The sequence below is a fragment of the Labeo rohita genome, chromosome 19, assembly GCF_022985175.1.
Source record: "Labeo rohita strain BAU-BD-2019 chromosome 19, IGBB_LRoh.1.0, whole genome shotgun sequence".
Classification (NCBI taxonomy): domain Eukaryota; kingdom Metazoa; phylum Chordata; class Actinopteri; order Cypriniformes; family Cyprinidae; genus Labeo; species Labeo rohita.
The window spans coordinates 20,749,653-20,764,302 of NC_066887.1; the positions used below are offsets into that span (position 1 = coordinate 20,749,653).

The window sequence follows — 14,650 nt, forward strand, 5'->3', positions numbered from 1 at the left end:
TAGGTCAATAATTATCAGAAAAAAATTGAAATGTACCCTTTGGGAAACTATAACAAGGTCCTTTAGAAAAAGGGTCTGTCCAAATTGACCCAAAATCCTATAAAGCCTAAAGGAAAACCCAAAACTTCACAAAACCTGCGACACATGCGACAGGTGATTCTAAACAAGCATGCAAAGTTTTAAGAAGATTGTACCACAATTCTTGTTTCTATGGCATTTCATGCCTGTATTTGCTAAAATGGTTTTCTTTCAATCATAAATTTAGGTGTTTACAGGCTTAATTGATAAACAATAGGTAATGTCTTTTTCCATATTTGCTTAAATGCCTTGAAGCGCTTGAACCCAAGTAATCTCTTCTTTCAGCTATATTTAAACTTTTCATTTTATAAGGAGTTTTAAAATTTGATGACACTCGAATGGTATAACAATTACAGATCAAACTGAAATCTACAGATAATGCTAATACACACTAAATACACATAGTCACGCAGTGTTGATGTTGTTAACGTCTGAACAAAGTATAACAATAATAATAATTTGCACGGTTTGATCTGAGCTAACTTTGCGATCGTTAGATTTAATCACCACTGGTAGCATGATTTATTCAGTTGGTCAGAATAATTCGGTCAGACATGTTACTTACTTGTTCAGATGACATTTTCGGGTGAAAATGCTCCACTCTTCACCACAAATGGTAGCCTATTCCATAACAGGAAACCCAACACAAATTAAGCACTATTAGCTCTCCCCAGTTGCCATCTTACAAAAAGGCATACAATTATATTTCATTTCAACATTTGCTCAGCCCATCAAGTCACAAACAAAGCATGGGAACTACAAATGTTATGCAATAAAATGATTTATGCCTCATCGAAAATGAATTAGGTAAACGTACATTATACAAATTTAAGTGGGTTAAACAGAATGAACTTAAGTTGACAAAATTATCAGGAATTGTTGCATTAACTTATTTATATTCATTAAAATGTAGTAGCAGTTAGTAGCAGTGTAGTTGTTTTTTTTTTTTTTCATTTCAGTAGAAATGCAAAAAGCAGAACTGAAAACAATAACTGAAACATAAATTTTATTTAGAAGCTGCTAGCAAAGCAGATTTAAACACTGAAGCGCAACTTCCTCAGTCAAGTATGGTTTTCCAAAAAAATGATATTCTTTCCGTCAAACTAAAGTCATTGTCTGGCTGCTTTCATGCCATGTGCTGAGAGCCTGTATTGTATCCTTTTGTGGTGCAACTGTGCAAGAAGTCTTGGTGTTTGTTTTGGTGTGTGTGTGTGTGTGTGAATGATAAAGACACACTGTGTCAGCATGAAAGAATTGCAGTAGTTGTTACACATTGGTTGAGGGAGTGAAAAAGGGATGAAATGTGAAAGAGAGAGCGAGAAACGGAAAAAAATGAGAATGCAGAGAGATTGAATGGGGCAGGAAGGCGAACAGGACATCATTAGTGACCAGTGCAAAGCTTTAATGAGCAGGATCACTGTGGCCTTCTATCTGCACCGCTGCCTGAAGGCTGGAGAAAGTGTTTGGCTGCCCACTGTGTCATTCTGACAAGGGCTGAGGTACCATCAGACATCCCCCCGGCTGGAGACTCTCTCTGGTGACGAAATCACACTCACATAGCTACCTTTATGTCTGAAAAGACACATACAGACTACCAAAAGTGCATTTACGCATTGATCACATAATGATTGTTTTGCCTTGAGGCAGGGAAGCCGTGTGGCCTACAGCCTCAGACCAGTAATGTTCACTTCTGTCCTGAGCCGAGTGTGTGTTCCTGCCTGCAACATCATGCCCATGATAAGATACGGTTGTGGTATATCTGGTATCTAGACATTTGGATGCATTTCTAATAATGTTACATTCAGAGATACAGAATGAATGAGATTACAAGACGAATGATTCATCTACATTCATTTCAGATTCATCTACTGAAAACCGCCAGTCTTACAGACATGAAATGTTTTGCATATAAATTTATCATGTTAATTTGGGTGCTAGTTAGAAATATTATCTTTTAAAAATTAAATTAATTAAAAATTCTAAACAATTTCTTTTAATTTATGTCACAGTGTATTGTAATATGACAAAAAAATATGAGAAAATGACTCACAATTATAATAAAAAAAATGACCTAAAATGATCATAAAACCCCCTATTTATTTATTTATTTATTTATAGTGGTTAAAATTAAATTATCAGAGAATCCTAAACAATTTCTTTTAATTTATGTTACAAAGTAATGCAATATGACAGAAAATATGAGAAAATTACTCACAATTATAATACAAATGACCTAAAATGATATAAAAATGTATTTATGTATTTATTTAAGTGGCTGAAATTAAATTATCTTATTTATTTATTTATTTATAGTGGTTAAAATTAAATTATCTGAGAATCCTAAACAATTTCTATGAATTTATGTTACAATGTAATGTAATATGACAGAAAATATGAGAAAATGACTCACAATTATAATAAAAATGACCTAAAATGATTTAAAAATGTATTTATTTATTTATTTTAGTGGCTGAAATTAAATTATCTTATGTATTTATTTATAGTGGTTAAAATTAAATTATCTGAGAATCCTAAACAAATTATTTTAGTTTATGTTACAAAGTAATGTAATATGACAGAAAATATGAGAAAATGATTGTGATAAAAATGACCGAAAATGATAATAAACTCACTTATTCATTTATTTATTATATTAAATGATCAATTATCTATACAATTCTAAACATTTTTTTAATTTATGTGACAGTTATGTAATATGACAGAAAATCTGAGAAAATTATAATAAAAAAATTACCTAAAATAAAGATAAAAACCTCCTATTTATTTATCTTTTATTTTAGTGGCTAAAATTAAATGATCTCATTTATTTATTTATTTATTAATAGTAGTTAAAATTAAATGATCTGAGAATCCCAAACAATGTCTTTTAATTTAAGTTACAAAGTAATGTAGTCCATATATATATATATAAAAAATGACTCACAATTATGATACAAAAATTACAGAAAATGACCAAACCCCCCCCATCTATTTCTGAAAATCATAAACAATTTCTTTTAATCTGTGTGACAAGGTTATGTAATATGACAGAAAATACGAGAAAATTACTCAAAATTATAAGAAAATTACCTAAAATAATAATAAAACCCCCCCTCCCCTATTTATTTATCTATTTTGGGCTGGGGGTGGTGCTAGTTAGAAATAATATCTTCTTAAAATTAAATTATCTGAAAATCCTAAACATCTTTTTGTTTCATTATTTTATTCAGTTATGTAATATGACAGAACATATGAGAAAATGACTCAAAATTATAATAAAGAATTACCTAAAAAAAACCTAAAACTATAATTCATCAAACCTGTGAGAAAGCTATATAAGATATTCATTATAAGATATTTATAAGATATAAGATATTAATGTTTTTGCAAAAAATATTTTAGTGTTGCTCTGTGTATATATGTTGCTATACACATACATTTCCTTTTTTTTAAAAAAAACATGCAAACTGTAGTGTAGATATTGCTGGAAATATCCATCTGCTATATATATCGCTGTACAAAAAGTCCAATTTCATCACTAGCAAAAGAGCATCAAGTACAGTCCATCTTAAAGGTCAGATTTGAAAAACAAATGAGTTATGCGTGGTGTGAAAAAAGGCTTTTTGTTATTTCTAGTAATGAGCCATCATTAACGGCAGGCATTTACGATTATTCTGCCACACTTGCCTATGTGCCTGCATGTGAGGTGTTGCCTGGGGCAATGCTGGTATGCAGCTACCCAGAAGGCTCATACTCATATATATCACCTATATATGCTGCAGAATTGTGGTGGAGAGTGAAGGCTGACACATTATATTTAAGTATGTATTTATAGATACACAGACACTGCAACACTGCTGAATTTTAATAGTCGTGACATAGACGGCACGATTGAGGGAAGGTGCATGCAAGTATGAGGGAGCAGAGAGAAGGATTTTAAATAGATAGATACAGAAACAGCTCAGAAATAGATATGAGAGGACAGAGCAAGTGCAAATGCAGTCAAGAATATGAAGAAAAAGAGCATGGGAGAGAGAGAGAGAGAGAGAGAGAGGCTGAAAGAAAGAGCTGTAAAATGCTGAGAATGTCTCAGGTAGAGTCGCTGGAGAGTACAGAGGGATTGAGGTGGAGTGATGTGCTGTCATATCTCTCCGTCTGTTCATCTCTCACTCTCTCCCACCAGGTACCCTGAATCTTTACCGTCAGCAAGAGAACAAAGTGTGTACGTGTGTGTGTGTTTGTGTGTGATGACGTTCTCACTGCCGCCTTGTATATGTGTGTGTAAAACATAGCGCAGTCAGTATCAATCTAGATTAACGTGCTGGTGAAACCAGCTACAGAACACATCATACGTCCATTTTATTGGATGTACTTCTCTTTTAAATCCTCTTAAAGAACTACATCCTGTTTGTCATCCACTCCCCTCATCTATGATTAGCATGAAATCGGACCAATTAGATAAAAGACCCTCTCCCTCATGATCACCTAATAAACAGCTATAATAAGCATCTGATCCTTCTTGGGTTCAATAAAACACAAAGAATGGCCTTGTTATATTAACATGTTTATTAGAATATTAACATATTCATGAATTAATGAGTAGGCACACTATATGGAGATAGAGAAAAGGAAAGGACTCTGAGAGTTTGGTCTGCATGCCTTCCAAATTCAAAACATCAGAAATTAATAACCACAATAATAAAAACATGCTCGCATAGTGTCAAAAATTGTATTTCATAGTGTTTAACGGGTGTAAATACTGTTAAAGGGATAGTTCACCCAAAAATGAAAATTACCTATGATTTACTCCCTCTTAAGCCATCCTAGTTGTATACAACTTTCTTCTTTCAAACACAGTTGGAGATATAAAAATAAATATCCTGGCTTTTCTAAGCTTTATAATAGCAGTGAATGAGTGTTGAGATTTTAAAGTCCAATAAAGTGCATCCATCCATCATAAAAAGTACTCCACACAGCTCCAGGGGGTTAATAAGGCTTTCTGAAGTGAATCGATGCATTTGTGTAAGAAAAATATCTATATTTAAAACTTGGAGGCGTAGCATAAACTCCGGTGAGAATATGCTAATCTCGTGAGAATCAAGTTTTGTTCACAGCACAGGAAAACAAGTCTCCTCTTGGCTAATATTGAAATCCTCCGACATTTTTCTTTACTAATCCTCATTTTGTACTTCTAATTCATAACTGGTGTTTAGTTTTGCTCTCTCCTCTGCCACCACTCTTTTGTTTACGTGAGTACGACAGTTAGCGGAAGCTAGAGATTTTAAATTAAGTTTTAAATTTGGATATTATTCTTACACAAATGCTTTTATTTGCTTCAGAAAGGTTTTATTAAGCTGGAGTACTTTTTATGATGGATGGATGCACTTTATTGGACTTCAAAATCTCAACACCCATTCACTGCCTTAAAAGCTTGGTAGATTTGTTAATATATCTTCAATTGTATTTGTCTGAGAGAAGAAAGTCATATACACCTAGGATGGTTTGAGGCTGAGTAACTCATGGGGTAATTTTCATTTTTGGTTGAACTACCCCTTTAATGTGTACAGCAGTATGCATTTATATTGGTGTGGTGGTATAAGTGTGTGCATGGATACATCAATATATCAACAATATAGTGTATGCAAGAAAATAGCCTCAGTATATCCATGAGTATATTGTGCAGTTGTTAGGCTAACGCTCACTTGATTTATGTGCAGGTGTGCCGTCCAGCTCTTTAATCTAGTTCAGAGCTGATAAAAAGAACCAACATGAAGAACATCAGTACATGTGTGGACATCAATAATCCACTAAATTCAGCTCCACAGTCAAAGGTGCAACTTTCCAGAGAAAGTATGCCAATCTAACATGTTTTTATATTATATCAGATAGAACTACACTGGCAGAGATGCTTATCTAGCAAAAGCCATTTTCTATTCTTTAAACACTCTAAAAATGCTGGGTTATTTTTATTTTTTTTAACCCAAATGCTGGGTTCAACTTCTTGGGTCATTTTATTGGGTTATTTTAAATATTTTTTACCCAGGTGCTGCGTAGTATTTCTGTAACTAAGTTGCTGGGTCATTTTTAAGACTGGGTTATTTTTTTCTACCAAAAAAAATGCTGGGTTGAGCCTGTCTCTGACTAAACAACCCAGCTGCTGAGTTATAGTCAGACCTCTTGCTTTTTGAGTCCTCTACAGGAGAGAGTGGTTCTCAGGGCTGCTGATTTGTTGCACTTCTTCAGTGAAAGGTTTGTATACATTTTATTTCTTTTATAACATCTTTACTGTGCTGTAAATTGCATTATTTTACAAGGACGAGATGTCAGTACTGTTTGTTTATGGGTAGGTTTTGGTGTCAGTCAATTATGAGTGAAACACGAGGCCACGGTCAGAAGTTCACAGTCACCCCAGAGAACAGCAGCCCTTCACTGGCTCAGATTTCAGTGACATATCGGCACAAGAATTAGTGCCATTTTGGTGAAAAACAATTACAGAAAATGGTTGGATACACTAAAATTAAACTGCTACTTTTAAATGTTAATTTTTTTTTTATGTCTCAATGCTTGTTAAATGAGTTTAAATGTATGTAATATTGTAAACTATGCTGTATTCACCCAAGTAAATTCAATTTGTCTTGTATTTTGTAGATGTGTCCATCATCTTTTGATTATTGCTGTTGCCTCTAGTAATTCTATGTGTTTTTTATAAGTTCCAGTACATTTTAAGCCAGCAATATTATAATTTTTAAACAATAGTTGATTAAATAAAATAACCCAGCATGTTTAGTACAAAAATTTAACCCAACCAGCTGGGTCAAAATAAACACTGTCCAATATTTACCCAGCGCTGGGCTGCCAAATAACCCAAGTTGGGTTGTTTTTAACCCAGCGTTTTTAAGAGTGAAGAAGTGTTGGAGTCTGTGTGGATCTAAAGGCAAATCTAACAAATAAAAGAGCAGAGGGAATGTTTATTCATGTATTATCCTTGCACATTTGTGCATTAATTATTATGAATTTGCTTTTCCAAGGTCTAGCGTCTTGAAGATCAAAAAAAAGTTCATTAGTGTTTGCCTTTTTGTTTTTCACTATGGCCATTATTTTTATTTAAAGACTCTCGTGAGAATGACTCTCCTGAATCATTGTTATTTGATCCTGGTGCGTATCAAAGAACGTTATGTATATTTTTAATATATAAGTACTATGTATCTTTTTATGTGATTATCAAACACAACTTTAGTATATTGTACATCTCTAGTATAGGCTATAAAATTTAATCTTTAAAAAATTAAATAATTCCTATGCACTTTTCTTAGAAAATAACAAAAACGCCCTAAGGCGAACTAAGAGTCTGAATCGACAGTATGCTGCTATTGAGTTTTTGCTAAACAATTTGAATTGACTTGAACTCTGCGGTTAATGTACCATGAGATGGTCTCATAAAGTTCAAATCAAAAACAAACCCCTCGTGGGTGAACATCTTGCCATCTAATAATCTAATCCACATGAAAAGAACACAAACTCTCGCTCAGTGTCTTTTAGAGCTGATTTAGAGTTGCTTGTGTAATGTTTGTCACTTCCTACTATGGCTCATCTAAGCCGTCCAAGACAAACCCATTTCGAGCAAAAATGTGATTTCCTTTTACAAACTCCTCTCTAAGGAACCACAAATTCTCTATATAGTGAGATCTATACTAGTTTAGCAGCTATAAAACCAATGACCATTTCGGTTTTCACCCTCTCAGCCCTTCACAAGTTCCCTCAGTCATCAAAAGCCCCTGGCGTTGAGCCCTCTCTAAGCTATAAAAAACACCAAGGCCCCACAAAGGCATGAAATGGTAGCTAGTTTTTAATTGGAACATGCTTTTCCCCAGATTCCCAGTATTGACTCCATCCTGTGAGCCAGACAAGGGCCAATATGAGATCTAATCGACAAGGTCTAATCGATGCCACTCAATTTTTGGATCTCACTGCAATCTAAAGCATCTTGTAAGGCAAACCTTCCATCACAGGCATGGCCGGATGCCACGATCGGCAGCATGTAACCTATTACTGTAGCCCTCGAAACAACTCGGAGGCGCTCCGGTTAATCAATGGCGGGTCTGCGCTGTCATGGACCTTTATCGGCGACCGTGTAGCCGCCTTTGTGGAAGGTGTGCAATATTGCGGAGTCATGCTACAACTTTGTGGTGAGAAGCCTTGTTGATGCCTGAGGCTCTTGTAACTAATGGAGGTTTGATACAAAGGTGACAATGATCAAAGGGTACAAAGACAGTTCATTTGATTCAGTACTTCCATGTGCTTCCGAGTTAAAAAGGTAACAGTGAATGGCCATGTCATATTAACAGTGATGCCTTTGTGAGGATCTCTATTCAAAAAGATACAGCGAAAGGGAAGTTCAAGGCTCCTAGTGACAAGCATCTTGCGTCCTCTCTTCTCCAAAATAATGCTCTGTCTGGTTCATACACTTTTTAATAACGCCTAAAAGTACATTCCCTTCCTTGCCTTGTCTCTCCCAATGGCAGGATGAGACTTCAGAGAGGCATGTCATCTATTTTTCCCCTTCTTTCTCCTGCCTCCATAACCAAAAAAAGAGAAGAATCGTCTCCCATTTCTGATTCTTTGCAGTTTCACAGCTCCGAGCTCAGTTGCTTCATCCTGCCTTCTAATTGAATTCCACCATGAGCCGAACCTCAAGATTGGCTCCGGATCAAGAGATGAGAGTATAATGCATTTGGTCCGGCGATGAAAGAAGGATTTGGGGTGGAACGCAGCTCCCTGTGAAAGGGTGGGCTTGTCTTTTTAAGAGACCTGGTCACAGTCACAGTGCAGTTCAGTCTATGGGATACGTATAACGGGATCTTGCTTTTGATGGATGGTGAGGGAATTCAAGCTTCGGGACATACAAAGACAAAGAGACGACTAACCAAGCAAGCCGACCAGACGGTTCACATTATACTAAGAGACGGCAGACACAGGAGAGAGGAAAAGACGAGTAATATTTAGACGTGCAAAGGGTGGAGTCCACATGTTGCTATTTTGTTCGACTGTTTACAGGTGAAGAGACAGCTAGAAAGCTAGCTAGACAGCTTGTTTACCTAGCTAATAATAGCTAATAAGCTACAACAACACATAACTAGCTAGATAAACAAGTTAGCTATACAGATAGCTAATTAGCTACAGAGCTATCTGTATAGATGGCTAGTTAGCCAGATAGCTACCTAGATAGATAGATAGATAGATAGATAGATAGATAGATAGATAGATAGATAGATAGATAGACAGATAGATAGATACTGTTCTTTTGTACCATTGCAGGAAGTCCAGTGCGTGTTGTAGAATGTCATGCTAACAGGCTGAGTGCTAAGCACTGGCAGGAAGAAAGAGGTTAAAGTGCTACACTTCAGAATTACATACAACGAACAAGATAATTCAGCAGCAAGTCTTTCACATTGTCCAAAAGAGAACATCAGTAGTTCAGGCGATTTGGAACTGATATGCTGTAAAGAGCTACCGAAGATCAGCTGGATCCATTTTTAGGACAGTTTTGTTCAGAGGAAGGGTCTAGATCTGGAGAGTTTTGAGAGAAGTGGACTGAAGGAAGACCGCAGTCTGTTATGTGCTGTGGGGCGTCGGAGAAGATGGACAAGGAACGGAGAACCTCCAGGAATGCTCAAGTTATGGTGAACTCTCCAGAGAGGCTGCAGAGAAAAAACACAGAAACAAACAACAGACAGAAAATTAATATAGAGAAATTACAGAGGAGTTTACCGAGAAATTACTGAGAATAAGGGAGAGGAGGATCGCCATAAATAAGATATCTTTAATACAATACTTGGCCAAAAGTATGTGAACACTCCCTTTAATTAATGAGTTTGGCTAGACTCCCTAATTCCAGTGAAGACAAAACAAGGGCCTTTTTAGTCCCATGACACAGTAAGGTCCATAAAGAATTGGTTTACCAAGTCTGGGGTGGAAGAACTTGCATAAAGCCAAGAAATGAACACCACTGAATATCTTTAGTATGAATTGTGACCTCCTGAATGAGGGACCAACCCTGCCATGTTCTAACACGAAGTAGAAAACCTTAATGTCATTATTTTATATCCATTAAGCAATAAAACAGTTGCCTATTAGCATTAAAATTAAAATAAATGTACAGCAAAGAAGACTTTCCTACTGAGAAAAAACATTGGCAGTGGCATGCGAAAGTTTGGTGGTTACTGGATGATCTACAACTGCTTTTTTTGTTTTGTGATGGTTTGTTCTGAACAGTTAAAATGACCACTGTTCTTCAGAAAAAATCCTCCAGGTCTCTTCAGTTTTCCAGCATCTTTTGCATATTTGAACCCTTTCCAGCAGTAACTGTATGATTTTGAGATCCATCTTTTCACACAGAAGTCAAATGAGGGACTCAAACACAACTATTAAAAAAGGTTCAAACATTCACTGATGCTCCAGAAGGAAACAAGATGATTTAGAGCCAGTGGGTAAAAAATGTTAAATTTGAAGATCAAGGTAAATTGTACTTAATTTTTCTTCTGGGAAACATGTATCTTCTGTTGCTTCCAAAAGGCAGTACTAAATGGAAACAAAAAATACTTCAACAAAATAAGAAAAATTTGGACCTCTTCATCCTGTTCAAAAGTTTTCACCCCCAGCTCTTAATGCATCTTTTAAGCATCTCTTATGTTAAATATCTTACTAAGGACAGTACTAAATAAAAAAAATAACATGCATTTTGTATAACATCTCTTATTTTATTAAAATTATTCACATTTTCAGATTCTGCAAGGGGTTCCCAAACTTTCACATGCCACTGTATCTACTCTAAAGGTTCAGAAAAGATCTCAACCATGTCAAAATCAGATTTATGTTTATAACAAGATGCTAAAATCTTAGGTCTGCAGATATTTCAAGATAAACTCAAATATTTCTCATCAAACTATTACTAGAAATTACTAGCATTTTATATTCAATATTAAAATAATATTTCATACTAAATTAATTACTTTATGCTGTCCACATTAGTTTTACAGCTCTATATTCTCATTGTCAACAATTTGCTTCTATTTTTATTCTCCTAAAGGAGAATGTTATTAGAAACATCTGAGATTATGTTGATACTTAATTGAAACACATCTGAAAACCCCATTAAAGTCTCATGAACTATGAAAGAACAACCTCTGAGCAATAAAACTGTTCTCTGGAGAGAGATAGAAATTAAATGGGAAGTACATACTGAAGCGGGGGATAAGAATGAGGAGAAGAACATAAAGCCCATGTGTGGAAACCAACGGATGATCTGATAAGTACACAAAAGAGTCCAGATGGAAAAGACAGTAAAAGATACAGACTGCTAGAAGATGGAAAAAGAGGAAGAGCAGGAAAACACAAAATGGTGGTTACAGTGGTGAATCGATAGCTGAGGCGCTATCCCAGCATTCAGTAGCTCTCAGAATATCTCAGAGAAGCTCATCTGACCTTTAGAAGAGAAAGACAGGAAGAAGAAAGAAAAGACAAAGAGAAAAACGAAGAGCCAAAAGCAAAGTACGACATGCATCACCATTTAACTGACATATGACATCTGCGACATTCAGATGGTAGTATGAGTACGAATTCACCATAATAAACCTTATTTATGAATCACGTTGTGTTTTAGCTTGTATTAAGCATCCACACACATATACAAACACACACACACTACATGAGCTCGTGCAGATCACCCTGTTAGAGCGCAAACGGTCCAAGAACACACTGGCTGCTGGCTACAGAGAGCATATCTAGCATTTGAAATTCATTATCATGGGGTAGCCTGACAAGCTGTCAAAGCAGCGTACACAGGCTCTCCATCCCAAACAGCCATGTACGACGCTGTTGTCGAGGAAGGGGGAAGAGGGAGGTGGCTCTGGAGGTTCTGCTGAACGATAAAGCCTCCCGTTTTTTGTTTTTGTTTGTTGCAAATCAAGGTCAGGAATTTTTCTTCAATTTGCCAAGGACTGCTGACATGCTGCACAGAGACAGTTACATATTTAGACTCACAACGAAACACACACACACACACACACACACACAAACACAATCATCTCTACATCTAGCCAAAGGGTGCTGCTCAACGGCCATCAACATCATAGAAAAAACTGAACGGAAGTGATGGATGGTACAGACATCTTCACTAACAAAAACATAACAAAAAGTGCATGGTAATAGCATGGATTTTTATGGACATGTTACCTTTACAAATAAAAATATTGTAGCATTTTCTTTTACCATAGCAGTTCCACTGTTTTTAAACATTTACCATAGTGATTCTACAGCATCTGTTGAAATTAACTTGGAAATCATTCAGTACCATGGTATGTGTGTGTATTACATATATATATATATATATATATATAAGTACATTTTTATTGTTTTTTTTTTTTTTTTTTTTTAAGAAATTAATACTTTTATTCACCAAGGATGTATTAAGTTAATAATTAAAAGTTTATTAAAAGTTAATAATAAATAATTTACATTGTTATAAAATATTTATATTTTGAATAAACACTGTACTTTTTAAACTTGTTATTCATGAAAGAATCCTGAGGAAAAAAAAAAAAAAAAAAAAATCACAGATTCCAAAAAATATTTGGCAGCACAACTGTTGATATTATGATATTATCCAACATTGATCATTCTAATAATAAATCTGCATATTAGAATGATTTCTGAAGGATCATGTGACACTTAAGACTGGAGTAACAGCTGATAAAAATTCAGCATTTCATCACAGGAATAAATTCTATTCTAAAGTATGTTAAAATAAAAAACATTATTTTATATTGTAAAAACATTTTGCAATATAACTGTTTTTTTCTATATTTTTAATCAAATAAATGCAGCCTTGATAAGCATAAGAGACTTCTTTAAAGACTATTACAAGTCTTACTGACCCCAAACTTTTGAACGGTAGTGTACATATATATATATATATATATATATATATATATATATTGGATCCCATGTTTTGTAAAATGTTCTGGTTGATCCTCTGACAAAATATTAGATTTTTTTTTTCCAGTTTTTAAAAGCAACATTACATCAATAAGCCATAGTGACAGTTTAAGTGGCATTGGTGATTTCCACTCTAAATTAATTCTTCTTCTAGCTATTAGTGTTGCAAATGCCAAGGCATTTTCTTTTTCTTTAGTTATGTGAATTTTGTCACCTGTAACAACGAATAAAGCCATTATTGGGTTAGGGTGAATTCTTAAATTAAATGCTGAATTTAACATGTCAAATATTAAAAAATCAAAATTGTCTCAGTTTAAAACATCACCAGAACATATGGGTTAGATCAGCCTTAGATGCATTGCAACGATCATGTTTCATCTGTTTCATCTATATTTGGGTATATTTTAGCCCGTTTGGATTTACTATAGTGAATACAGTAGAGAACCTTCATTTGAATCGGACTGAGTCATGCACAACAAGTCACCAGCAGTCTTTGGATGTCAATTCCCAACTCTCCACTCTGTTTCGATCTTACCAGTTGATGTATTTTTAAATGTCAAGTTAAATATTTTGGAAATAAGGCCCTTGAAGTGTGTAGGGGCCGTAAGAACCAAAGTCTGATTTAGAGGGCATTTAACGAAATTCAGAGCAGTGGGCCTGGATAGTGTGACAAACATGAAGATATCGAAAAAATCTGGTGTTTTTCTGACTCAAATTTTTTAATTAGATCATTGTAATTAGCTTAAAATAAGGTTTTTCTATACTAACCATAGTTTAGCCATGGAATTTGTAGTAAAAGTGTGGTTATACAAATGGCAATCAATATAATATATTAACCCATGGCTAATTTTCATGAGGGAAGGTATTACAATGGTACTGTAAGATATACCATGGTACTGAAATTTGCTCTTTACATGGTACTTATGTACTTATGAAAATACTTCGAAACCACTATGGTAAATGTCCAAAAAAAAAAAAAACATGGTAGTACCATAGTATTTCTTAATACTTGTAAGTGTTGGATTAAAGTAGTCACATTTAAACACACACACACACACACACACACATCTGGTCAGCTATCTTTGTAGGGACTCTCCATAGACGTAATGGTTTTTATACTGTACTAACCATATTTTCTATTGCCCTACACCAAAACCTACCCATCTCAGGAAACTTTCTGCATTTTTACTTTCTCAAAAAAATTGTGTATGATAAGCTTTTGTACCCATGACGACGTCAATTTATGTCTCCACCGTGACACGAGTCCCCATGAGTCTGTGTGTATTCAGGTTTAAGTCCCCACCAGTATATATAAAACCAAACCCACACACATACATATTTATGGACATTTGACTTGGTAAAAGCCAGATTGGTATATAAATATGGTAACAATTGAGTACCATGGTATATATATATCAAAACGTTTTTGTCATCTGATCTCAAGACGAAAACGTACCTGTGGGAACTTTTTCGCAAGACGTGAAATACGTACCAACAAGTACATATCACTGCAGTTTCCAACAGAAATAAACAATAGAAGCGTTTTTCGTATACAGTTATGATTACAGCTCTACATGTT

The 14,650-nt window shown here is 34.9% G+C and overlaps 1 protein-coding gene across 3 annotated transcripts in view; it reads right to left on the reverse strand.

Moving 5' to 3' along the window:
- Positions 1-4,621: 4,621 nt before the first annotated feature.
- samd12 (sterile alpha motif domain containing 12) overlaps positions 4,622-14,650 on the reverse strand; it is a 101,317-nt gene continuing 91,288 nt past the window's right edge. For all 3 annotated transcript variants that reach the window (XR_007829833.1, XR_007829832.1, XM_051136918.1), the window contains one exon: positions 4,622-9,776. Coding sequence is in view for 1 of the 3 variants with exons in the window: in XM_051136918.1 (XP_050992875.1) it covers positions 9,754-9,776 (23 nt within the window). In the remaining 2 variants the exon portion in view is untranslated. The remainder of the gene's footprint in view (positions 9,777-14,650) is intronic.